Source organism: Geotrypetes seraphini, chromosome 1 (genome assembly GCF_902459505.1).
Source record: "Geotrypetes seraphini chromosome 1, aGeoSer1.1, whole genome shotgun sequence".
NCBI lineage: Eukaryota > Metazoa > Chordata > Amphibia > Gymnophiona > Dermophiidae > Geotrypetes > Geotrypetes seraphini.
The window spans coordinates 457,306,739-457,331,018 of record NC_047084.1 but is presented as its reverse complement, the minus strand read 5'-3'; the positions used below and the strand labels follow the sequence as shown (position 1 = coordinate 457,331,018).

At 41.6% G+C, this 24,280-nt stretch overlaps 1 protein-coding gene across 1 annotated transcript in view; it reads left to right on the top strand.

Moving 5' to 3' along the window:
• NT5DC2 (5'-nucleotidase domain containing 2) overlaps positions 1-24,280 on the top strand; it is a 137,886-nt gene that overhangs the window by 6,594 nt on the left and 107,012 nt on the right. The window contains exons 2-3 of the mRNA XM_033922266.1: positions 12,234-12,418; positions 13,475-13,549. Coding sequence (XP_033778157.1) covers positions 12,234-12,418; positions 13,475-13,549 — 260 coding nt within the window. The remainder of the gene's footprint in view (positions 1-12,233; positions 12,419-13,474; positions 13,550-24,280) is intronic.

Sequence of the window (24,280 nt, the reverse complement as noted above, 5' to 3'; positions counted from 1 at the left end):
ACCAATGTATGGATTGTTGCACACATTCTAGTATAATTATATGACTTTTATGTATTAAAAGTAATGTATACTCTTTTTCTGCCTGCCCAACTGCACAAAACATCTTAAATAGATATTTGTGACCCATTGCACATCCCAGTGAAGGAGTAGCCACAGAAAGGCAGTATATCGTCCCATCTCCTTTCCCTCTGCTGTGCTATGGAAGCAGAAACTGCCCTGTGATTGTCATTCGTTTCAGGCTTCTCAGCAGGCATGGTCATTCTGGCCATCATTACTCTCTTCTGTAGCTGCAGAGAATGATTTTGCCACTACTGCTGCCCCTCTTCAAAGACATCAAAGCTAGTCCAGAGATTTCTACTGATGTGATTTATTATGTGTAACTTATTGCTCAAGGCAAAGCAGAACAACCATTAACATTCTGAAGGTGATAGATTTTAAAATGCATTGATGTCATTTCCCTGATTGGCTGCCTGATAATTTTAGCATGTGTATTTTGCAGTTGTTAATTTCCATAAAGAAACAATGCAAGCAAGCAATTTCATTTTGAAAATTTAGTGCAATGTACATAGATTAAAAGTGCCTGCCAACATTGCAAATAATATTGTCTTGTGAAAATTGCCCCTATAAGCAGACAGTTCTTGCTTAATACGGTAGCTATCTTACTACCTAATAATATTTAATCACATAATACAGTATTGCTAGGGGATTTTAATTTACATTTTGATTTGTTAACTTCTGATGCTGTTGTTTCAGATTTCTCAGAGGCTTTTCTGTTAGGTTTAGGCTGGAGCTGAGTTTTACCTGGCAGTACACATAATGCAGGACATTTGTTAGATTTATGATTTTTAGATAATGCTTTTTTATGTAGTCACCAGATTTTAACTTCAGTATGTCCTGTTCCATGGTCTGATCATTATTTTATCCTTCTGTTGGTTCTTTTTTTTTTTTAAGTGTGGAATGTGGTGCCCAAAGAGAAAACAATGATTAGGGATCAAATTGATTGATTTTGTTGAAATTTAAAAATATTTGGACACTTGAGTTAGCTGTTTTGGATGATTTGTATGTCTCTGATGCTGTCAAGTGCTGAGAAAACATGTTTAGATCAATTTGCCCAATTGAAATGATGTACTATATGGTTCTCCGATGTTCCATGGTTTCCTGATGTTTTGAGAATGGTTGAAACAAGACCTAAGAAAATGGACATAAATATCCTGGTATCGTATCATAAATCTGAATATAAAATATGCTTGAAAATCTACCAGCAGGAGATTTTGAATGAAAAAAAAATAAAATTTTATAATGATAAAATTTGTAAGGCTTTTTTTTCTTCTCAATGGTATTTTAAGATGGTAAAATATTTAACTTCTCCTTCTTCATTCACCCTGTTGCATTTCATATCAAGAATTTGCTGATTTTGCATTTTTTGTGAAAAAGATTAATGATATCACAAGATTTTTTGATGCCACTGTCCGAACAATCAATTTGCATTGCAAATTATTTGATGAATTTTTCTGAAGTATCTCAAAGAAAATTGTCCACTAGATAATTGTAGTCCTGAAATTAAGAACTTGAGAGATGACTTATCAGTTCTATTAACAGTAATTGTAAATAAATAATTTTTTGAAGCGAGAGTTCCAGATGCCTTGAAAATAGCAGCAGTCTGTCCGTTATTGAAGGCGTGAACATAGACAGTAAATTATCAACTTATGTCTTCTTTAAAATTTATGTTAAAAATATTAGAAAAAGTCATATTAAATCAACTACAAGATTTTCTGGAACATAATTAAATACTTGATGCTTGCCAGTATGGTTTTAGATTGAAATATTCTACTGAGACATTATTGATTTTAGTCTTGGATGATATTCGTACTGGTTTTGATCTGGGTGATGAAGCAATAAAACAAATGCTAATAAACATCTTATGGTTTTTCTTGATATCTCCACTGCTTTTGATACCATTCATCACATGATCTTGTTGAATAGACTTTTCTTTTGGTATTCAAGGTAAAGTATCGGAACTGATTTAAGTCATTTCTCATTTATCGTTCCCCCCCCCCCCAGGTTTTGTAGGAGAAAATCCATTTGCACAGAAGTTCTTCAAGGTTCTGCCCTTTCGGAAGTCTTATGCAACATTTATTTAACTCCTATTTGTCAAGTATTGTCTAGTTTAGGAGTCAGTATTGTTTGTATACAGATGACATCTAATTTTATTTTTTAGTGATGGGTCTGTAACTGAGACTGACTCATTTGGCAACATATATGTGAATGCTGAAATTATGGTTGAGTGCAAATAGATTGAAATTGAATGTAGAGCAAACACAGATTTTGTTTCTATCAAATCAAACAAATCCCATGCAGTTACCTAGTTTAGTTAAGTGTAGTGATACTACTACTATTAATTATTTCTGCAGCGCTGTACTGTTGATATTAGGATTTAACTTGAGTGTAGATATCTTTGTCATCATTGATTCATAGCTTTATTTTAAGCTGCAAGTAAAGAATGTGGTTCAGAACACTTTCTTTAGATTAAAAATTTTGAGGCATCTAAAATCTTTATCTATAGAGAATTTTCATACAGTATTGCAATCATTGATCCTATTTGTTGGATTATTGCAACTTGTTTTTATCTAGATTGCTCTAAATGTGTAGTTCATTCTCCCAGATTATTAAAAATTCTGCTGCTAGGCTGTTAGGTTTACCTAGATTTGAACATATTTAATCTAGATTGAAAGAATTTAGGGGTCCTTTTACTAAGGTGTGCTAGCCGTTTTAGTGCGCCTTAAATATTAGCACATGCTAACGCATCTATAGAATATAATAGGTGCGTTAGCATTTAGCGTGCGCTAAATCGACTAGCGTGCCTTAGTAAAAGAACCCCTTAATTGGCTACCAGTTTATTGGTGCATTAGATTTTAAAGTGCTTGTCCTTATTTTTAAAGCTTTGAATAAGGAGGCGCCACCTGCTTTGACATTATAATTGGAGACTTATTCTTTGGTGTATAGTTTAAGATCTAAAGAGAAATTGTTACTATAAATCTCATCGGTGAAACAAGTGACATTAGATGTGAACCATACTGCAGTGTTTCAAATACTGTAGAGGATGTACAAATTGGAACAGTTTGAGTAGAACTGCTTTCATTAACATCAATGCTCCAATTCGGAAAGTATTTTAAAGTATTTTTTTCTCTAGACTTTCTCAGAATAAGAATTTATTATGCTGAAGACAATTTTGTTTTCTTTTGATACAGATGCATTGTTATTGATGATATGTCTTATTGGTTTTATCTGTTTAATTATGATTCTGTGTGTAATTATGTACACCACTTAGAACAAGTGGACAGAGTGGTTAAGAAATATTTTAAATAAACTAGGGGCTCCTTTAACTAAGGTACGCTAGCATTTTTAGTGCACGCACAAGATTTAGCTGAAAAATTACTACCTGCTTAAAAGGAGGCGGTAGTGGCTAGTGTGTGCGGCAATTTAGCATTCGCTATTCTGCACTTTAAGGCCCTAATGCACCTTTGTAAAAGGAGCCCTAAATGTTAAAAAAGGGAAAATAAGGTGATAACTTTAAAGGCCAAAACTTCCATCTTCTGGTTAGGACAGTATATAGGTATACTAGTGGTATTACCTATATACTTCAGGCATATTAGTGACAGAAAAGGAACACAGGTATATTAGTGACAGAAAAAGGAACAAAGGTGGGATAGTACGCCTTAGAAGACCGGACGGAAGTTACGTGGAAGCAGATTCCGATAAAGCCGAACTACTGAATGAATACTTCTGCTCAGTCTTCACCTGTGAGGCACCGGGACACGGTCCCCAGTTGAAGGCAACACAAAGCACAGAAGACCCGTTTCAGAATTTTGAGTTCACACCAGGTGAAGTTTACAGTGAACTGGCAAGACTCAAGGTGAACAAAGCCATGGGACCAGACAATTTGCACCCAAGAATGCTCAGAGAATTGAGCGATGTCCTGGCGAAACCGTTGGCTGAGCTATTCAATCTCTCCCTAAGTAAGGGGAAAGTTCCCCTGGACTGGAAATTAGCTAATGTCGTTCCTCTGCATAAAAAGGGTTGCAGGGCAGAGGCTGCGAATTATAGACCGGTGAGTCTCACATCAATAGTGTGCAAACTCATGGAAACACTAATTAAAAGCAAATTGGACACGATCTTGAATGAAGGGAATCTTCGGGATCCCAGTCAGCATGGATTCACCAAGGGTAGGTCCTGCCAATCCAATCTCATCAGCTTCTTTGACTGGGTAACAAGAAAGTTGGACTTGGGAGAGTCTTTGGACGTCGTGTACCTGGACTTCAGGAAAGCTTTTGACAGTGTCCCACACCGCAGGCTGCTAAGCAAGATGGAATCGATGGGGTTAGGAGAGACACTAACTGCATGGGTCAATGATTGGCTGAGTGGCAGACTTCAGAGGGTGGTGGTTAATGGTACCCTCTCTAAAACATCGGAGGTGACCAGTGGAGTGCCGCAGGGCTCGGTCCTGGGTCCACTCCTTTTCAACATATTCATAGGGGATCTGACTCAAGGGCTTCAAGGTAAAATAACACTATTCGCCGATGACGCCAAACTATGTAAGTAAGTGAATGCAGTTTACAGAATTATATGGCGCAGGACCTGCTTACATTGGAAAGTTGGTCCTCAACCTGGCAGCTAGGCTTCAATGCTAAGAAATGTAAGGTCATGCACCTCGGAAGCGGAAATCCATGCAGGACGTACTTCTTGAACGGAGAAACTTTAACTAGGACTTCAGCAGAACGAGATTTAGGAGTAATCATCAGTGCAGACATGAAAACTGCCAATCAAGTGGAGAAGGCTTCATCTAAGGCAAGGCAGATATTGGGTTGTATCAATAGAAGTTTCGTCAGCCGAAAGCCTGAAGTCATAATGCCGTTGTACAGGGCCATGGTGAGACCTCATCTGGAGTACTGTGTGCAATTCTGGAGGCCACATTACAGTAAAGATGTGCGCAGAATTGAATCGGTTCAATGGACAGCCACCAGGATGATCTCGGGGCTCAAGGGTCTCTCGTACGAAGAGAGACTGAACAAATTGCAGCTCTACACTCTTGAGGAACGTAGGAAGAGGGGAGACATGATTGAAACATTTAAGTACCTCACGGGACGTGTCGAAGTGGAAGATGATATTTTCTTTCTCAAGGGACCCTCGGCCACAAGAGGGCACCCGCTCAAACTCAGGGGCGGAAAATTTCATGGCGACACCAGAAAGTATTTCTTCACAGAGAGAGTGGTTGATCATTGGAACAAGCTTCCAGTGCAGGTGATCGAGGCAGACAGCGTGCCAGACTTTAAGAATAAATGGGATACCCATGTGGGATCCCTACGAGGGTCAAGATAAGGAAATTGGGTCATTAGGGCATAGACAGGGGGTGGGTAAGCAGAGTGGGCAGACTTGATGGGCTGTAGCCCTTTTCTGCCGTCATCTTCTATGTTTTTCTATGTTGTTTTTTTTTTTATACCATATTTACCCCCTCCTTTACTAACACATAGCATGGTTTTTAGCGCTGGCAGTGGCGGTAACTGCTCTAACGCTCATAAGAATTATATGAGTGTGGGGGCAGTTGCTGCCGCTGCTGACGCTAAAACCTGCGCTACTCGTTAGTAAAGGAGGGGGTTAATTTGTAATGTAGTATTTGGAATATAGTTCAATTTCAAGTTCAATTTATTTAATATACCACATATATTATATAAAATATATAAAACCAGAAGGTAAATCTAAGCGGTTTACAATAAAAAAATTTAAAATTAAATAGGGTATAAAACAAAAAATTAAAACAAAACTTTAAAAACAATTGAGAACATGAGGGAATCAATGGATTACAATAAAAATAAAAAGGTTGGGGAAAGGGATGAACAATATGGTAGGGGAGGAAACAGAGAATTTAGTTTTGCCCACACTAATTTCATAAAGCCTGAAATGCAACTTTTGAGAAAAGTAGCCATCAAAAGGAAGTAAATTAAGAGCTAAAGGCCAAGGCGAAATATTATGCCTTTAATTGTGCTTTGAAGGTTGCAAATCCTATTCAAGACGAGATGGTTGTTTCAGCCAAGCAGTATTACAAAATTAATTTTCTTCTTAATGGCCAACTCTCCCTCCATCCCATTTCAGTAAGCTATGGAGTCCCACATGTTGCCTGCTTGTCCTAGGATAAAGCACAGTTACTTACCGTAACAGGTGTTACAGCAGGAAGATATTCTCACATTCCTCCCACCTTCCCTGATTGGCTGTGGGTCCACGTCGGGCGAGAAGGCATTCATGCATGCACGGTGTGGGCAGTCGTGAAGTTTCTTAAAACTTAGTGATAGTTCACTTTTAATACTGTATGTACTGGGCTCCATGGATGTCGTCGCTCACATGTGAGAATATCAGCCTGCTGTTCCCGGATAGCACCTGTCACAGTAAGTAACTGTGCTTTTCCAGACATTGCCCCCTTTTCCCATTTGCGTAAAGGTATTTAGTGATTCACTCACCTGAGAGCTTATACTTACCTCGGGGTTTTGATCACCCTGCCTCAATGATTCTAGTTTACAGCCCTCTTCAGTAGGTTAGTCAGTCTGCTGCTGAAGACATTTCTTCCCTTCTTTGATATATGCACACCATCCCCTGCTCAGTAGCCCTTGGAAAATCATTCCATGGTCCAGGAAGCCAAAACGTTCTCAACCGTCCAGCCACGGTTTCATCTCCAGGATGCAAGTTTCTCTGCCCTGGTCTTTACCTTCGACAGGAAGGATTGATGAGAACACCACCTGTGCACTTGACTGCTTCGCCTTCTCTCCCAGAGCCATGAAGTCACTTTTGATGTATTTGGACTATCAGTGCAAACGTGGATGAGTAGCATCAGATAATAGTCATTAGGCTCGATGAGTCTTGGCAAACTCTCTGTAACATCTTGGATTTTGGCACCAGGTAGACAGCATACCTGAACTGGGACATTATGTCTGATCTGCAAATGGACGCTTCTGTACCCTTCAGAAGGGAATCGCCAACCACCATTACCTTTTGCCTTCTAGTGGTCACAGATCCAGATTTAAAGCTTTGGCCCTTCCTCTCCCTGTGATGCTCTCATCTCCTCCACTTCCAGGGCTTGCATACTAATTCTTCAGTTCAAGGGTAGGTGGAGTCACAGTATCGATCCTGCATGGTCTTGTAACCCGAGTCCAGCTTTTCTCCATCAGCATGGTCCATTCTTCCCTAATGCTAGAAATCTTTGATGCTTTATGAAGCATTTCATCAATGTATCTCTCATTCTTGTGGATGCTTCTCAGCCTTGCCACCTCCTCTCCTCTCTTTTCCTTCACTTCCTCCATGAGGGATTCAAGCTGAAGATAGCTTGCACATTGAATCACCCCCTCTGCTTGGGTAACATTTTCTGTCTGTACAGAGATAGAAGCTGTAACCTGAGCAACTGGTTTGGCAACACAGTGTTTCCCAGCTATACTGTGGTTGCAGAAGTGCTTGCATCTGATGAAAGAAAAATAAGAGAAAGCAGAAAAAAATACTACCAAAGCAATGTCCTCTTCCTGATTGGCTGAAGAGCCTATAAATCAAAAGATCAACCTTGGGATGGGTGGAAGGGAATTAAACACTAAACAGGGTGGAAGGGAATTAAATACTAAACAAAGACTTTCCTCAACTGCAACCTAAAAAACTAACCTAGACTAAAACACTTTTTATATAAAGCCCTAACAGAGCCTCTAAAGGCTACATTATTACCTAAATTGACTTTGCTGAAAAAGCAGAGTACTGAACTAAAATAACTAAAAAGAAATACAATGATATAACCCAGTGTTCTTTAACCGGTGGGCCGCAGACTGGTGCCGGTCCACAAAAATCTCCTGCCAATCCATGAGGAATTTTAATCAAATCATGTAAATTAGGAATGTGTGTGGTAGACATGGGCGGCATATCCACTATGACAAAATCGCGTGCACAATCTGCGGGCTTACAGTTAGTCTGACTTCCTACTTTATTGCGCTCAGGTGTATTTTTTCCTACCTAACATTGTGTTCTTTTGTTTCATAAAATTCAAAACCCTATGAAATGGAAATAAAGAAAAGCAAACAGCAAAACATTTTAACCTTTTTTTTTTACTGAGGCAAAGACAATTGCGAGAAAAGTAGTGATATTTCCCAAAATGTGCCAAGTACTAGTACTTCAAATTCAGAACAAACAAAGAAAAAGAAATATGTAGATACTTCGGAAAGTGCGATACCAGCCAAAAAATCAAAAGGAAACTTTGTTAGACATTACGATATATATTTAAAGCTTGGTTTCATATTAGCACCTGGTAGTGAACTATAGCCATGGCCTTTGTGTGTAGTGTGTTCTGAAATTCTGTCAAATGACCACCATGAAACCTTCCAAACTTGCTCGCCATTTGCATTCGAAGCATAAAGATTTTATTGATAAGCCATTGGACTTTTTTGAAAGATTACGTGATCAAACAAAAATGCAGAAAAGTGTAATGAAAATGATGATGACTAGTGACAAGTCACTGCTTCAAGTATCTTATTTAATTGCTCTTCGAATAGCTAAAATGAAAGTCGTGTACGATTGGTGAGGAGTTAGTAAAGCCCTGTCTCTTAGATGTTGTACGAGAGAATTTGGGACCTCAAGCCACTAAAAAGCTAGAGGCTATACCCATGTCGGACACCTCAATTCAGAGGAGAATTGTTGATATGACCATGGATATCGAAATGTAAATTGTAGAGGAGATAAAGAAATTGAGATATTTCACAATTCAACTTGATGAGTCTACTGATGTGAGTAACCTTTCTTATCCTACTGTGCTTCATGAAGTATAGTGAAAAGGAAGACTTTCAGGAAGAACTTCTTTGTTGCCTTGACTTACCTGGACGGACCACTAGTTCTTAGATATTTAATGCTCTTGATAAATATTTTCAAGCGCAAGGCTTAGTCTGGAGGCAATGCATCGGAGTGTGTACGGATAATGCTGTGAGTATGATTGGATTTCGCTCAGGAGTAGTTGCAAAAATAAAGGAAGTCATGCACCCAGAAATCTTGTCAACTCGCTGCATAATCCACCAGGAATATCTAGCTGCAAAGAAGCTTTCTGCTGAACTAAACATTGTTAAATGATGTAGTAAAGATTGTTAATGAAATTCGTAGTCAAGTTATGAATTCCAGGCTGTTCACAATATTGTGTGAGAGTATGGACTCACACCACCAACATCTTCTCCAACATCTCCATGCATAACTGAGGTGGTTATCGAGAGGAAGGGTTCTTGCATGCCTTTTCGAATTAAGAGAGGAGGTAAAACAGTTTCTACAAGAGCAAAAATCTAATTTAGCAGAACCTTTTTTTAAATGAGAAATGGATGGCTAAGCTTGCATACATGATGGACATTTTTAACCTTCTTAATGAATTTAATATTTCACTTCAGGGATCTTGTATAAATATTTTTACATTGAGAAATAAAATGGATGCGTTCAAAAAGAAGCTGGCTCTTTGGGATAGTTGAGTACATGAGAAAGATGTAGAAATATTTCCACTTTTGGCAGAATTTTTGATTGCAGCTGATGTCAACCAGAAAGTCATATTCAAAATAATAAGTGAACATTTAAGGGCGTTAGCTGAAAACTTTAATAACTATTTCCCCGAAAATGAGGATCGTCATAAGGGTAACCATTGGATTAATAATCCCTTCTTAGAAGATATAAAGTTGTACGAACTTGATTCTCGTGGTAAAGAAAAGATCATTGAATTATCTACTGATGTCACTCTGGTATGAGACATAAAATGATGTCATTGTCTCAATTTTGGATATCACTAGAAAAAGAATATCCAACATTGAGTGATAAAGCAATAAAATTGTTGATTATTTTTTTCGATTTCTTATTTGTGCGAGAAGACTTTTTCAGCCATAATAAAAATTAACAGAGAAATTGAATGGATGTTATTGCAGCACTTTGTCTCTCAGAAACAAAACTGCAGCCACGTATATCTGATTTGCTAACAAAGAAGCAGAAGTCGCACTAAAAGTCAATTACTATAAATTTAAATTGTTATTTAATTAATAAATAAAAATACTATTTACATTGTTTTTTATTTCAGTCTTAGTAGTTTGCCAGTCCACAAAATAATTCTTATTTCCGCCGGTCCATAGGTGTAAATAGGTTGAAGAACACTGCTCTCTGTTCACCCAGTCAAAGAAAGCAATCGGATTCGTTTGGCACGATTTTATTTGTGCAAACAGATTGATTGGTATTTTGTTAAATATGAAGGAGAGGGTAAATAACTTTTTATAATATGTTTTAATAAGTAAAAATTTTTCCACCTTTTGTTGTTTCTGCTTTAATCATCTTTTCTTCACTCTCTTCTTTCTATTCGGCGTTTATCCTCGCTCCCTTCCATGCAACATCTGTCCTCTCTCTTTGCCCCTTCCACCCAGCCTCTGCCCTCTCTCTCTCTCTCTCTCTCTCTCTCTACCCCTTCCATCTACTGTCCACCCTCTCTCTGCCCCTTGCATCCACTGTCCACCCTCTCTGCCCTTTCCATCTAGTGTCCGCCCTCTCTCTGTTCCATATGGCATCTTCCCTCTTTCTATGTCCCTTCAATAAACTGTATATCCTGTGCCCTTTCTCTCTTTTTGTACATGATTCATTTCAGCTTCACTCCCTCCCCTATGCTCTGGCATCTTTCTCTTCTCCTTTCCTTCCTTCCTTCCCATTCCACCTCATGGTCTGGCATCTCTATCTCCTTCCCTTCTCTCTCCCCATGCCCTGGCATCTCCCTCCTATCTCTCCCTCTCCCTCCTTCTCTGGCACTTCCTCTCCTTTCTTTCCCTCTGGTCTGGCATTTTGTCTCCTTTAGTTTCCCTTTCCTTCCCCGCATGCTCTGGCATTTCTCTCCTCTCCTTCCATCCCCCACTCCATTGTCTGGCATCTCTTCTCCTTCCTTCCTTTCACCTGGTCTGGCATCTGCCTCCTCCCCATCCCCCCATATGCCCTGACATCTCTCCGCTCCCTCCATGGTCTGGTAGCTCCTTTCCTTTCCTTCATTCCCATGGTCTTGGCATCTCTTTCCTCTCCCTTCCCTGGTCTTCTTTCTCCCCTCTCTCTCTCTAATTGGGTGCTGCAGCAGCAGCACTTCTCTCCCCCTCCCCAATTGGGTGCAGCAGCAGCAGCAACATTTCTCTTCCCCCTCCCCCCAAAAAAGTGGTGCCGCAGTAGAACATTTCTCTTCCCCCCCCAAAAAAAAAGGGTACTGCAGCAGAACATTTCTCTTCCCCCTCCCCCCTTGGGTGCAGCAGCAGCAGCATTTCTCTTCCCATCCCTCCATCGCTGACCTATCTTCCATAGGTTAGCGATGGAGGGAAGCTTACAACTTGCTGCTCTTCCTTGCTTCGGGCCTTCTTCGTTGCTGGGTCCTGACTTCGTGGAAACAGAAAGTAGGCAGGACCCGGCAGCAAAGAAGGCCTGAAGAAAGTAAAAGCAGCAAGTTGTAAGCTTCCCAATGTCCTTGACCTGTCTCCTGCCTTAGCATGTAGTGAACTCATGCTTTGGGGCTCTAACGTGTGCGTGCCGGCTTCCCATCTCTTCTCCTCCTCCCGGGACGTAACTTCCGGTTTCGGAGTGAAGAGCAAGGAAGCCGGCACGCACACCTTAGAGCCCTGAAGCATGAGTTCGCTATGGGCTAAGACGGGAAATCTCCAAGCCGGTGAGAGGTGGGTTTTTTTTTTCTTTAAAATGTTGAGCAGCAGTGGCAGGATTCGCGATAGATGGCAGCCGGGCAGTCATCTAAATTAGCCGGGTGGAGTGCCTGGCTAAAAGGCCCTAGGGAGAACACTGCAGAGCATAACTGAATTGTAGTGTCAGGGATTTGTTTCCCTTCTTCCATTTATGTTTGTTATTACAGTACTACTTGATTGATTTTGTACAAACTGAGGGTGCAGGAGCAGCTCCCTGGGAAGAAGGTAGAGTTCAAAAGATGATTGACAGCATTCTGCAAGCAACTTGTGGGTTCAGATGCAAAGCCCCCTAGCATTCAGGACCACTAGACACCTCCATAAGAAAGAATATTGTTGAGGTAAGAACCTAATCTTTCTTAGTATAGACTGTTAGGAATGTTTTCTCTAGCTGAGTGTTTCTGGCAGTGGACTAGGTGTAATTGTATATTTCTTTCTATTGTGTAAAGGACACTTTAAAGAAAAATCTGCCTATTTATCTTTTAGATCTCCTTCCTCCTGGTGTTTGCAACCTTCTGAATCCATCCACAGTCTATGCCAACAATGAGGTGTGCTTGGCAGACATTGAAATCTATGGTTTTGACTATGACTATACACTTGCCCTGTATTCTGGTGCTCTGCATTCCATGATCTACAACACAGCTAGGGATATTCTGGTGGAACAGTACAAGGTCAGTGCATAATTATATTGGGGAAGCCTTTGAAATGCATGTAGATGGTTTATTGTCAGTCAGAAACAGCATGCAATCACAAGCTAATTCAGTATAAACAAAACTGAGGGCAGGATGTACAATGATCCAACAACATGGTAAAAACTACTGTTTTGGGAGCAATTTTCTTTTACAGGGCTATGCACAAACAAATAGCATGCAAATCATATGCATGCTATTTGTGTGGCATAGCCCCATGAAAGAGGGAAGGAACTGTGCCTGGCACCTGCTCAGAAGAGCAGTTTTCATACATAGCTCCTCTTCCTGCCTACAGCAACCATTGTCCTCCTCCTGCACAACTGATGGTGGCTCCAGAGCCATGATCAGCTGAAAGTTGATCAGCTGCCGGCTTAGCTTATTCAGGCTTTCCCTGCTGGCTCTGGAGTCCCAGCTGATCAGGACTTCTCCTGCCAGCTTTGGAGTCCCAGCTGATTGGGGTTTGACCTGCCAGCTCTGCAGCCCTGATCAGCTGATCGTGGCTCTGCAGCCCTGATCAGCTGTGGTTCCAGAACTGGCAGGGGAAGCCACAAATTAGCTAAGCTGGCAGCCACGAGCTGACCATGGCTCCAGACCTGCCATCAGCTGGGCAGAGGGGGAGAACAGCAGGTGAAGTCTGAGAACAGGCATTATGGCAGGGAGAGGGAGAGAATTGACCAAACCTTAGCATGCCCAGTTAGGGCTGATGATGCCTGGCATTTCAGCCTCTCTGTAGGCCTTTGAGGCTTTTGCTGCATGGTGCCAAGAATGAAATTTTAGTTGCCAGGGCCTTTGATTTTTCAACTCCTATATCAAGGGTTGTGTGCCTACGAAGTATTTGATTCTAATTAACAATCATACTTTCCCTTAGTTGACTGAATTGTCTTTCGGTTCAGCTATCCTAAATTGCTATTTTTGCAGAATACTTTGTATGGAGCTCTTATCCTGAGCATCAGAATCAAATGGTGGGAGAGTAGCAAGTTTAAACTGTTTGTAAGAGTTGATATAAAAGTGAAACCTATTTATTTGAATTTTATTTAGTACCCAAAAGGGATCCTCAAATATGATTACCTACCAAACTTTGCTGTGAGGGGACTGCATTATGACATCCACAAGGTAAGCAAGCTCTTTTTTTGTCATCTTTTAGGGGTTTTTTTTGTGTGTGTTTATTTACAATAACTTCAAAGCTTAAAATACAAATAATGTTCACATCACATGGAAAGGAGGACAGATACAAAGAATGAAGAAAATAATCCAGATAATTCATACAAGAGCCATCATAGGCTTGATTTGAAAGCAACTTCCAAGTTGTGGTCTTGAGAACTCCAGAATGAAGCTCTTTGGCATGATGCAACTGCTACTGTGAATGTTAGCCTGGGTCAGCCTACAAACACTGGGAAAAAGATAATCTTTTGCCTACAAAAAGAAACCTTTTTCAAGAACATATAGGGGCTAATAATTCAAAATGATTTAACTAGTGAGAAGTGGCTCCTGACCAGTTTAAATCACTTGTTCAGAACTAAATGCTCATTTTCAACGGCATTTAACTGGTTACCACTTAACTGAAAACCAGATATTTTATTGGGGAAATAATAGAGGAATGATGGGAGGGGAGGGTGGTAATTTTATGTGTTTAAGATAAATCAGAAAGATTGTCAAGTGATGTGTTTAATTGTATTGTTTTATTGTTTGTGCACTTGATGTAAGATTGAAAACGAATAAAGAATTTGAAAGAAAAAAAGAAAGAAAACCAGATATTTTAGGGGTGTTCTGAGTGCAGAGTCAGCAATTGTGCCAATTAAGTACTGATATTTAGCACTTAACCAGCCAAGGTAATCACATAAATAGGGCCATATAAAAGTCAGTCTGGTTAGGTGCTGAATATCGAACTTAACTGGCTATTTTTAGCTGGCATTGTAAACTTGGAAATTTGATACTGGAGCCTGGACATGGCCCAGTATTGAATTTCCAGGCGTAATGTCAATGGCGGTCAGCAAAACTGTGTGCACCACTACCTGAATATCGTCCCCATAATATATTTCAATGCCTTAATCTTATCTAATTCACTAAGAAATGTAACAAGAAAGGTGGCTCTTGACTTCAATAATGTTATCCTCCTGCATGACCACATAGATCTGAAGCCAGTGGCATAGCCATGAGGGAGGGCCTGAGTCCCCACTTTGGGCTAAGGACTCCTCCAAACCTGCAACATCTCCTTAAATGCCTGGTGGGGATGCCAAAGCCCCATCAGCCCAAAAAATTCAGGGTCCAAGCCACGCGCCACATTCTTGTGCTGCTGCTATAATCAGAAGCTGATAACATGCCTCCAGCTGCCAATGCCAGAACTTCTCCTTGCGTATGCTCAGTTTGCGCAAGAACCAAGTATGTTTGGGGATTTCTAGAGTTAGCTTTAGGAGGCATGCCACCAGCTTCTGATTACAGCAGCAGCACAGGAAGGAGGTGAACAGTTTGGACCCTGAATTTTTTTGGCTGGTGGGGCTTTGGCATCCCTGCCAGCAAAAGTATTTTTAATGCACATGGTGGGAAGGAGGAGGGAATGTGATGTCCCTTCCCCCCAAAAAAAAAAAAAATTTGGAGGGCTGACTACGTCTTTGGAGAAGGCTGAAGTAAAACTACGTCACAAGTGATGAAAAAAATGAAAGAAACCCACTCCCCAGGTGACATAAGATAAGTTGGATCTTCAGCAATTCAGATAGCAAAGAAGTGTTGATTTGGCTTCTTTCATTTTTAAAAGTACTGGGAAGAACCTGAACTCCAAATGTAAGATAGCAGCTGGGGAAACATGGGAGACAATAGATGACTAGGAATGAGGAGTATAACTCTGCGGAAATGAAGAGAATGCACATAAATCCAAGAGAATATGTAAACTGACCACCTTTAAAATGGAAATACAAAATTAAACTGATAAGCTCTGATTTGAAGTAAAGAAGATGGGAACCAGAATGGAAGAATTAGAAACGGGAGTGAAGGAGTTTTAAATGAAACAGGAGTGAAGATAAATTTAAATGGCCTCTAAGACAGAAAATATTAAAAGAAAAAGCACAGAGTGACTGGTGGGAAAAGGAAGAAGATATGGAAAACTTAAGACAGATGAATACCTGAAAAAGATGAGTCTTAATTAAGAACCTGGTCTAAGAAATCTGGGAAGCTATCTTAACAGGGGTGGATATTTATGCAATAAGCTTAAATTTGCAAGTTGAGCAGACATACTGTATATTAGGCCTTGGGTCTACATAGTGAGGTCAGACGAAGAGCTATGAAGTAGCCCTCTTTTGTGAATACAGAACAAAAGACATAATCCAGCAAGCTGCAAGAAAACTGGGCAAGTGTAAATGGCATTTCTCTGAATATTTAATGTTGTAAGTCAGATGGTTAGTAGTGCCTGTGATGGCTGTGGCTACTTGGTAACAGTGATCATAACATGATCAAATTTGATTTATTTTAAACTATTTTATTCAGTCATAAAGATACAGATTAACATGGAAAGAAATAATGTAACTTTTACAATTTATGCAGTAGTTAATCATTCCATTTAACAAGGATACAAAAGGAAAACATCACTTCTGTGATCCTCATTTTCATCAACAATTTCCCATCATTCCTTTTACCTATTCACCCAGATAATAAGCAAAATGGATAGCCTGTTATCTGGACTCTTATTAAAGACATCTCTCAAACATGAGGTATAGCCTTAACCACACTTCAGTTATATTACCGTATTTTCACGTAGATAACGCGCACCCGTGTAAAACGCGCACACGGGTATAGCGCGCGGAAAACACAAATTTATGTACAGAAATTTTTATATACCGTGCACACCCGTATACCGCGCATGCTGCCCGACTCTCCCGTCGCCGCCCGACTCTCCTTTCGCCCGCCCCGATTCTCCTCTGGCCTGTGGATGGGCTATTTGGCCTTTATCTGCCTTTATGTTGCTCTGTTTCTGTCTAATGTTGTTTTAACTTTGCCTTAACTACTGTATTTTTCGCTCCTTAAGACGCACTTTTTTCCCTCCCAAAAAATGTGTGGAAATGTCGGTGCATCTTATGCAGTGAAGATGCAAAATTTTACTATCAATACATACTCTTCATCCTTAACCCGGCAGCCTATACAGCATTACTAAACTCCTTTTCCACCTTCTTTGATGATGAATGTTTTGCATTTTCGTCAGCTCCACTCTGTCCATTCTCTGAGTCATGCTGGACCAGCGGCATGTTGGGCCGGGGATTGGCCAGCTGTGCGAGCGGCATGCTGCGGTGGCACACTACTTCCTGACACAGAGACGGTACCAGAGGCTGAACTCTTCATAGCCTTTCCGGCGGCAGAGGCTCCAACTCAGGCTGCCCCTCCCTTCGCTCGCTCCCCGCAGGTTCCTCACAGTGCGACCCATTCAGCACGCAGTGCTAGCTGTGACTAACTGGCGCCAAATTTTACTTTCCTTAGCAAAGCAGCAGATGAATCCAGAGACCAATGGGATAGCTCACATCTACCAGCAGGTGGAGATAGAGAAACTGATTAACAGGTGTACTTATTTGCTGGCACTCCTCCTGTCTCATCAGTATTCTCTATCTCCCAGCAGGTTGAAGTCGCTATTCAACTAGCTCCTGGATTCTGGCTGTGACTGGAACTTTATTACCTCCTGTTGAGGTTTTCTCTTCAGTGAGACTGCCATTCTGTTTCTCCTGTTGAGATTTTTTCTCTTCAGTGAGACAGGGGTGTCCGGCTAAACGGGGCCGGCTTTAGAGGTTACACTTGGGCCCCCCCTTGTCCCTGCCTCACCTTCCCTCCGATGATAGAGGGTCTGCCTTTGTCCCTAATTTTTCTTCTTTCCCTTAAAAAAAAACAAAAAAACAAATAGGGACTTCCAGCTAATGTTTTGCCCTGCTAGTACTAAGCATTTGCCAGCACTACTAACAAGGTGGTGAGTATATGTTTATTTCACTTTGTATCGGAACTGCGGGGCTGTTTTGTGCCGGTATGAACGCTGGTGGTTCCCCGTAGAGTATTTCTGCCCTACTAGTGCTGAGCAACTGGCTCCTTACAAGGTTGTGAGTATATGTTTAACTCTTCTTGTATTTGACCTGCGGGTGCTGTTGTGTGCTGGGGTGAGTTCGGTTGTTTCACTGTTAAGTGGTTCTTCTGGCTAGTACTTTTCTTTTGTTAGCCGCTGTTTTCTTGTGGGGAAACGTTTGGTTTTCTCCGGAGTGGCTTCGGTGCAGGGCTATGCTTGGTTAAGGGAGCCGGGGCCTTCCCACGTGGTAGAAGCACACGCTTCTTTCTTTCCCTGGCAATAAGAGCTGCAGTGGTTGTGAGTCTCTAGGGCTGTTCCTCCTCAGCATTACAAGCAGCCAGTGTGGGGGGGGCCATATTTGAGCGGCTCCCGGTGTTGTCTTGGAGAGACGCATATTTGCACGGCTCCCAGTGTGGCCGCGGGGAGGTGAGATCGGCTCCGGGTGTGTTCTTCGGTCACTGTCCGGTAGCCGGGTCTTTCCGGAGTGCGAACGGCGAACGCTTGTTCTCCAATGCTGTTGAGTTCATGCGCCGGCCTTTGTTTCTTTTCCTCCCCGTGGTGTATTTTCAGATTTTTCGGCCATGGCGGGGCTCCGGGTCTGTGTTGCAGAACGGTTCTGGGAGCCGACAGATTTTGGCGCGTAGCTTCCCGCGCTTGGGTCTCCTCTGAAAGCGGCGATGCCACTGTGTGTTCGGGGAGCGTTTTTATACTGCTGACTTTTCAGCATGTTCCTGGGCTTATCCGGTTCGGGGTCCGGTCAATTGAGGCTGTTAGGGCAGCTTTGACCCTTGGGGCAGTGCTCAAGTTTGCTGTGTGTTTGTGTGTATTCTGATTTCCAAAATATGGGGTATCAGTTCGGCTGGTACCACTATTTCTTTCTAGGAGGGTGTCATCCTTTCTTTTCCGTCAGGCTCGCTTTTTCCTTCCTTCTTCCTGGGAGGGGATATTGGGAGCAGTGCTTTTATTCACTGCAATTTTTGATACGTATGTCGAGTTCTCCGCGAGCTCGGTTCTATCAACTGTTAGTTGTTTATATCTCCTTTTGATATTCTTCAAGGGACGCCTCAGGCGTATGGCGGTGTACGATGCCTACTTCGCTCATTAGGTCCAGGAGGACATTCTTTATGCTTGCCTACTGGCGGGGGAGCGGGTGGCGATTGAACTTCATGACCATTCCGCTGGAGCGATGGCTGCTTCTTGGGCTCGGCCCAGAGGGTTTTTGCCTTGGAGGAGATTTGTCTCACGGCTAACTGGTCTTCCGAGAGTACCTTCTCTCCGCATCTCTGCATGGATGTGCGGGCACATGCGATAAGGGTTTTTTGATGCTTCGGTCGTTGCGAAGGCGGCGTTTACTTCCCACCCAGATTAAGGATTGCTTTGCTACATCCCATTGGTCTCTGGATTCATCTGCTGCTTTGCTAAGGAAGGTAAAATTATGTTCTTACCTGTTAATTTTCTTTCCTTTAGAAGCAGCAGATGAATCCAGAGCCCCACCCTTTCTGGTATTTGGTTGTCGGTTTTTTCGTGTGCGACTTTTAGTGATTGGGTGTTGTTAATGATGGTATTCTGTATCGTTGCTGTTCGCGATGTGTTCTGGGAAAGAAGTTTTTTACATGCTATACCTATTGATGGTTAAATGTGCTTGGGCAAGGAGCTATACTGATGAGACAGGAGGAGTGCCAGCAAATAAGTACACCTGTTAATCAGTTTCTCTATCTCCACCTGCTGGTAGATGTGAGCTATCCCATTGGTCTCTGGATTCATCTGCTGCTTCTAAAGGAAAGAAAATTAACAGGTAAGAACATAATTTTACCATCAATACCTACTCTTCATCCTTAACCCGGCAGCCTATACAGCATTACTAAACTCCTTTTCCACCTTCTTTGATGATGAATGTTTTGCATTTTCGTCAGCTCCACTCTGTCCATTCTCTGGGTCATGCTGGACCAGCGGCATGTTGGGCCGGGGATTGGCCAGCTGTGCGAGCGGCATGCTGCGGTGGCACACTACTTCCTGGCACAGAGACGGTACCAGAGGCTGAACTCTTCATAGCCTTTCTCGGCGGCAGAGGCTCCAACTCAGGCTGCCCCTCCCTTTGCTCGCTCCCCGCAGGTTCCTCACAGTGCGACCCATTCAGCACACAGTGCTAGCTGTGACTAACTGGCGCCACTGACTGAGCACTTCCCCCAGCCAGAGCACTCACATACTGCTTCCCCTGGCTCACACCAAGCTCCTCCTTCCTTCCTGATCTCCACTCCTCATGCCAACCTCCCACTCGCTGCTCGCGTCACAATTTTCCAGACTAGAAGCTGGGTAAATAGAGGAGGTGCATGCGCAAAAGGTTAGCTCCCCATGGCCAGAGCTTCCTGTTACCCCAGAGTTCTGGGTTTTGCAAAAATGAAGGGTGAGAGTAGTACTGAGCTGCTGCGGTTGCGGTTTGTCCTATTTCTCCTCTTTCTCCTGCATCCAATCGGGGCGCAGGGCTTGAAGAAGATAGGATCCACCGTGACAGACAAGATGGGTTTAAAGTCGTTTAAAGTCGATATTAAAAAAATACTAAAAGTGAAGGGATGGATGATCACTTTAGGAAAGTAGGCGAGGGCTTAATATAAAGCACTGCTTCCGTCTAGCAGTACTATAGAAATGATAAGTAGTAGTAGGATATGAGGGGTTTAGAGGCAATGATTGAATTCCCTTTCTTTAATCTTCAGATGTCTACCTGCAATCTTTGGTGCACCGAGCCCTCTGAAAGGTTTTAAGGGAGAGGATGGAGGACAAACTTTCTTGCTTGAAAACCTAAATAATCTAGATACAATGCAGATAGTCAAATGGAGGCTGAGCTTGGGTTGGTTTTGGACCTGTAGGATACGCTGTGGCAGGAGAAAGACATTTTAAATGAAAGAACTAGGGCTCTCTTCAAGTAAGTTGTATTATGGGCGGTACTAGTGAAGTTCAGTGTTTTGTCAACTGCCTAGAAATGTTTTAATAGGCAGGTATAAATACAAATGAAAGGTACTGGGGGTGTAAAAAATTGTTAGTCGGCTGGGACTAATCAGAGGAGGAACAGGGTGCAGAGCCTGGCAAGGATGGTGGGGTTGGGTGCAGAGCCTGGCAGGGAGAATTTGGTTCAGATTTTTTTTTTCTTGTTTTCCTCCTCTAAATCTAGGATGCGTCTTATGGTCAGGTGCGTCTTATGGAGCGAAAAATACGGTAAATTGTGTTATGGGTTTTGCTTACTTTCCTCTTAACAGTGGCGTTCTATTTCATTTTTAAAATGTATTTTATGATGTAAACCACCTTAAATTCACAGAAAAGGCGGCTTATAATAATAAACCATAAAATGAAAGGAAACCCTAGGTAAATGTGAGTTATGACTTGTGGCCCTATTTTCAACTGTTCTGAAAGCCCACTGAAAAAGACTATTGGGTGAAAAGACAAAACAAGAATTGAAAAAAATGTTTTGGTTTTTATTTTTAAGCACTAACACATGTACTCATAAGTTCCAGCATTCATCTTCTCTTGGATAAATGCCCATTGGATTTTATCTGTGACTAGATCTCTGGCAGCATTCCATAGTGAATTTATTGTTGCTTCAAGCTAAACTTGACCATTATGTAATAATCTTATGAATAGGAAGCAAAGAACAAAGAATATCAGTTGCCTGAATGTGAACTGGAAGTCAATAGAGGAAGCGCCCTTCTGATGTAACTTAAGCCAGGCAATTAATTATAATTTTATAGGATCTAAAAACTACTAGCAACAAGGACTTAGTAGTTGCTCAGAAAGGTCCAGGATGTTACTGTACTAGAGTTATACTGTAAATAAATGTGAAATTGAAATTTTACCAACTCCAGTGTCCTTTTTTTCCTTAGACATTCCTAAACATGCCATTTATTAATCTATGTTTTATATTAACTCACAAAAAAAGGGAAATTCATCATATTTGGCAAGCAAGAAAAAAGTGTGAATGTTTAGGATTAGTTTGAAAATTGATCCTCTGTGATAAATAAATAAATGTGTTCTCTACTGAAACTGTAGAATGTTGCCCATCATTCCATTCCAAAAGTACAAAACCAAAGCAGCTAGTAAAGGATGCTGCCAAAAGGCAACTTATAAACAGCTCCTCCCATACTTGCTATACATATACCTACTATACAGCCCTTTTCATGCCATTATACTTACCCCATGCACTCCCACAAAACCCAACCCCCCCTCCCAAGCAACACTGCCTTCATACTCCTACATTTATTTAAACAGACCCTTTATCAAGGACAAGTAGGACATTGTTTGTCACATATGGGTGACATCATTCGATGGAGCCCTTTGTGGATGCTACCCAGTGTGCAGGTGATTTAGAACTGCAGGGGCTTCTACTGATATGTTTTTGTTTCTTTTGTAATTTTGGATGACAAATGTGCAGAAAACTAAGACTCCAATCACCTAGGAAGTAGAAATGATAAATACCTTTACAAGTGATGTCAACAGAACACAGTTACATTGCTTCTGGTTACAAGTAGAGGATTTTTATAACAGTCTCTAGCCTCCCATGCACAGGGAGGGAGCATGAAGGATCTGAACCTCAGAGATTTGCGCTAAACCCCCACAATGCACAGAGATGGGAACAATAGAGCAAAAAGCAGAAATGGAAAAAACCCGTGAAAAATACCAGTTTATAGATGTTACTAGTCTTAAGCCTGTTACATTAATGAGTGCTAGAATAGATGTGTGTGTGTGTGTGTGTGTGTGTGTCTTTCTTTCTTTCTCTCTCTCTCCTTGGCCGCTTTCTTTCTGTCTCTCTCTTTCCTTGGCTGTCCACCACCACCCCTTGCCTGCTCCCCCTGTCCAGCAGTAGCCCTTCTCCCTTCCTTTTACCTCCCCCATGTCCAGCAGCACACCTTCCCTACTCCCCCTGTTCAGCAGCAGCCTTTCTCCCTTCATTTTACCTCCCCCCCTGTCCAGCAGCACCTCTTCCCTGCTACCCTTGTCCAGCAGTAGGCCTTCTCCCTTCCTTTTACCTTCCCCCTGTCAAGCAGTATGCCTCCCTTCCTTTTACCTCCCCCCTGTCCAGCAGCACCTCTTCCCTTCTCCTCCTGTCCAGCATCCAGCTTCCTGGTCCGTTCGCGTCTGCCCTCCTCTTCAAAGCAACCTGATGAGGTTCGTGACCGGCTGTAGAGAACCTCGCAGGCTGCTCTGCATGTCGGTAGCACGTTCCCTCTGATGCGATCCTATGCGTCAGAGGGAACGTGCTATCGAGGTGCAGAGCGGCCTGCGAGATTCGCTACAGCCGGCTGCGAACCTCAGGCTGCTTTGAAGAGGAGGAGCAGCGGCTGCGGCAGCATTTGGTGAGTGAGGGCGGGGGGGGGAGTTGCCGGCATGTTCCCTGCTTCTGTGTTCGAAAATGGAATTTGGCATGGAGGGACACAGCATGCTGTCAGGGAACACGCCGTCCTAAGTTCGTATGCGCACTTAGGATTTTATTATAGAGGATACTCTTGCTCTGTCCAACACAATTAGGGCAAGACCTGAATTGGTGACCAATCACAACATGTACACTTACTGTATATAGAAAGAAATACTTTGGCCCAGGCTCACTAAAGTTAGTGAGTCAATTGCTGTTTGCCGATTTTAAAAACAACGATTGATTCACTATCTTCTTTGCATGCAAACTCCCAACTCAAAGTGATTGAGTCGTGGCAGAGCCCTGACAGTAGTGACAGGAGAAGCAGCCTCCTGTCACTGCTGTCAGGGTTTCTGCTGCCTTTTTAAAAAAAAAAAAAAAAAATTTTAATCAGGCGGATATTTTGCGTGTATTACATAAGCAAAATATCAGCCCAATTAAATTTTTTTTTTAAAGCCTCCCACCCCCTCCCAACAAGTGCCCCCCCCCCACCGCCAATGACTGCTGCCACTTCTAAATTATGGTAGGAGGGATTCCTACTCCTTCCTGCCATCGGTCCCACTCCCAGCTTCTTTATATTTTCTTCCTATCCATTTTCTTTCTTTATTTTTCAATTTTTTAACTTTATTGAACCATATGAAACAAAATACAAAAAAAGACTATATTACACTCAGACAGTAACAAAAGGACAGAAAATTACAACCAACATAACATCACAGGTTTAAAGTTTATTAAAAATGTGATAAAACGCTTATATAATTTCTAAGCGATTTACATTTAAAAAAATTACATAAAAAGAAGACATATAGACAATACTTATGTTAATACTACAATTTTTAAAAGCAAAGAATCATTCAAGGTAAGCACATTAAGGGAGGGAGGGGTTTTAGCCTTATAAGGCTAGTTTCTGGTATTTTGGAGAGTCTATCACTGTTAATAGATAATATCAATTTAAGATTTCAACCATTTCAGAACCTAATTCTGAAAGGAATCATTAAATAGAAAACTTTAAAGAATACTTTTAAATTTATCTAATTGTTTTTCTTCTCTTAAAAAAAGACGGAAGATGATTCCAAATTTGTGGGGCTGTTATAGAGAAAATCTCCGCTCTTCTTGTATTTATGATTTTCAAAGATTATTAAAAGATTTTGTTCTGCAGATCTAAGTGTTCTTGATAGAGCATAAGGCAACAGTAGTCTGTCAAGAAAAATAGGTTGTTTTGAATGCCAGATTTTAAATGTTAGAAGTGCTAGTTTAAAAGTTATCCTATGCGGAATCGGCAGCCAGTGGGCATATTTTAAGAGGGGTGTAACGTGATCAAACTTTTTTGAATTAGTAATGATTTTTATTGCTGTATTCTGAATAATTTGTAAATGTTATATTTCTTTTTGGGGCAAGTTACTGTATAGGGAATTGC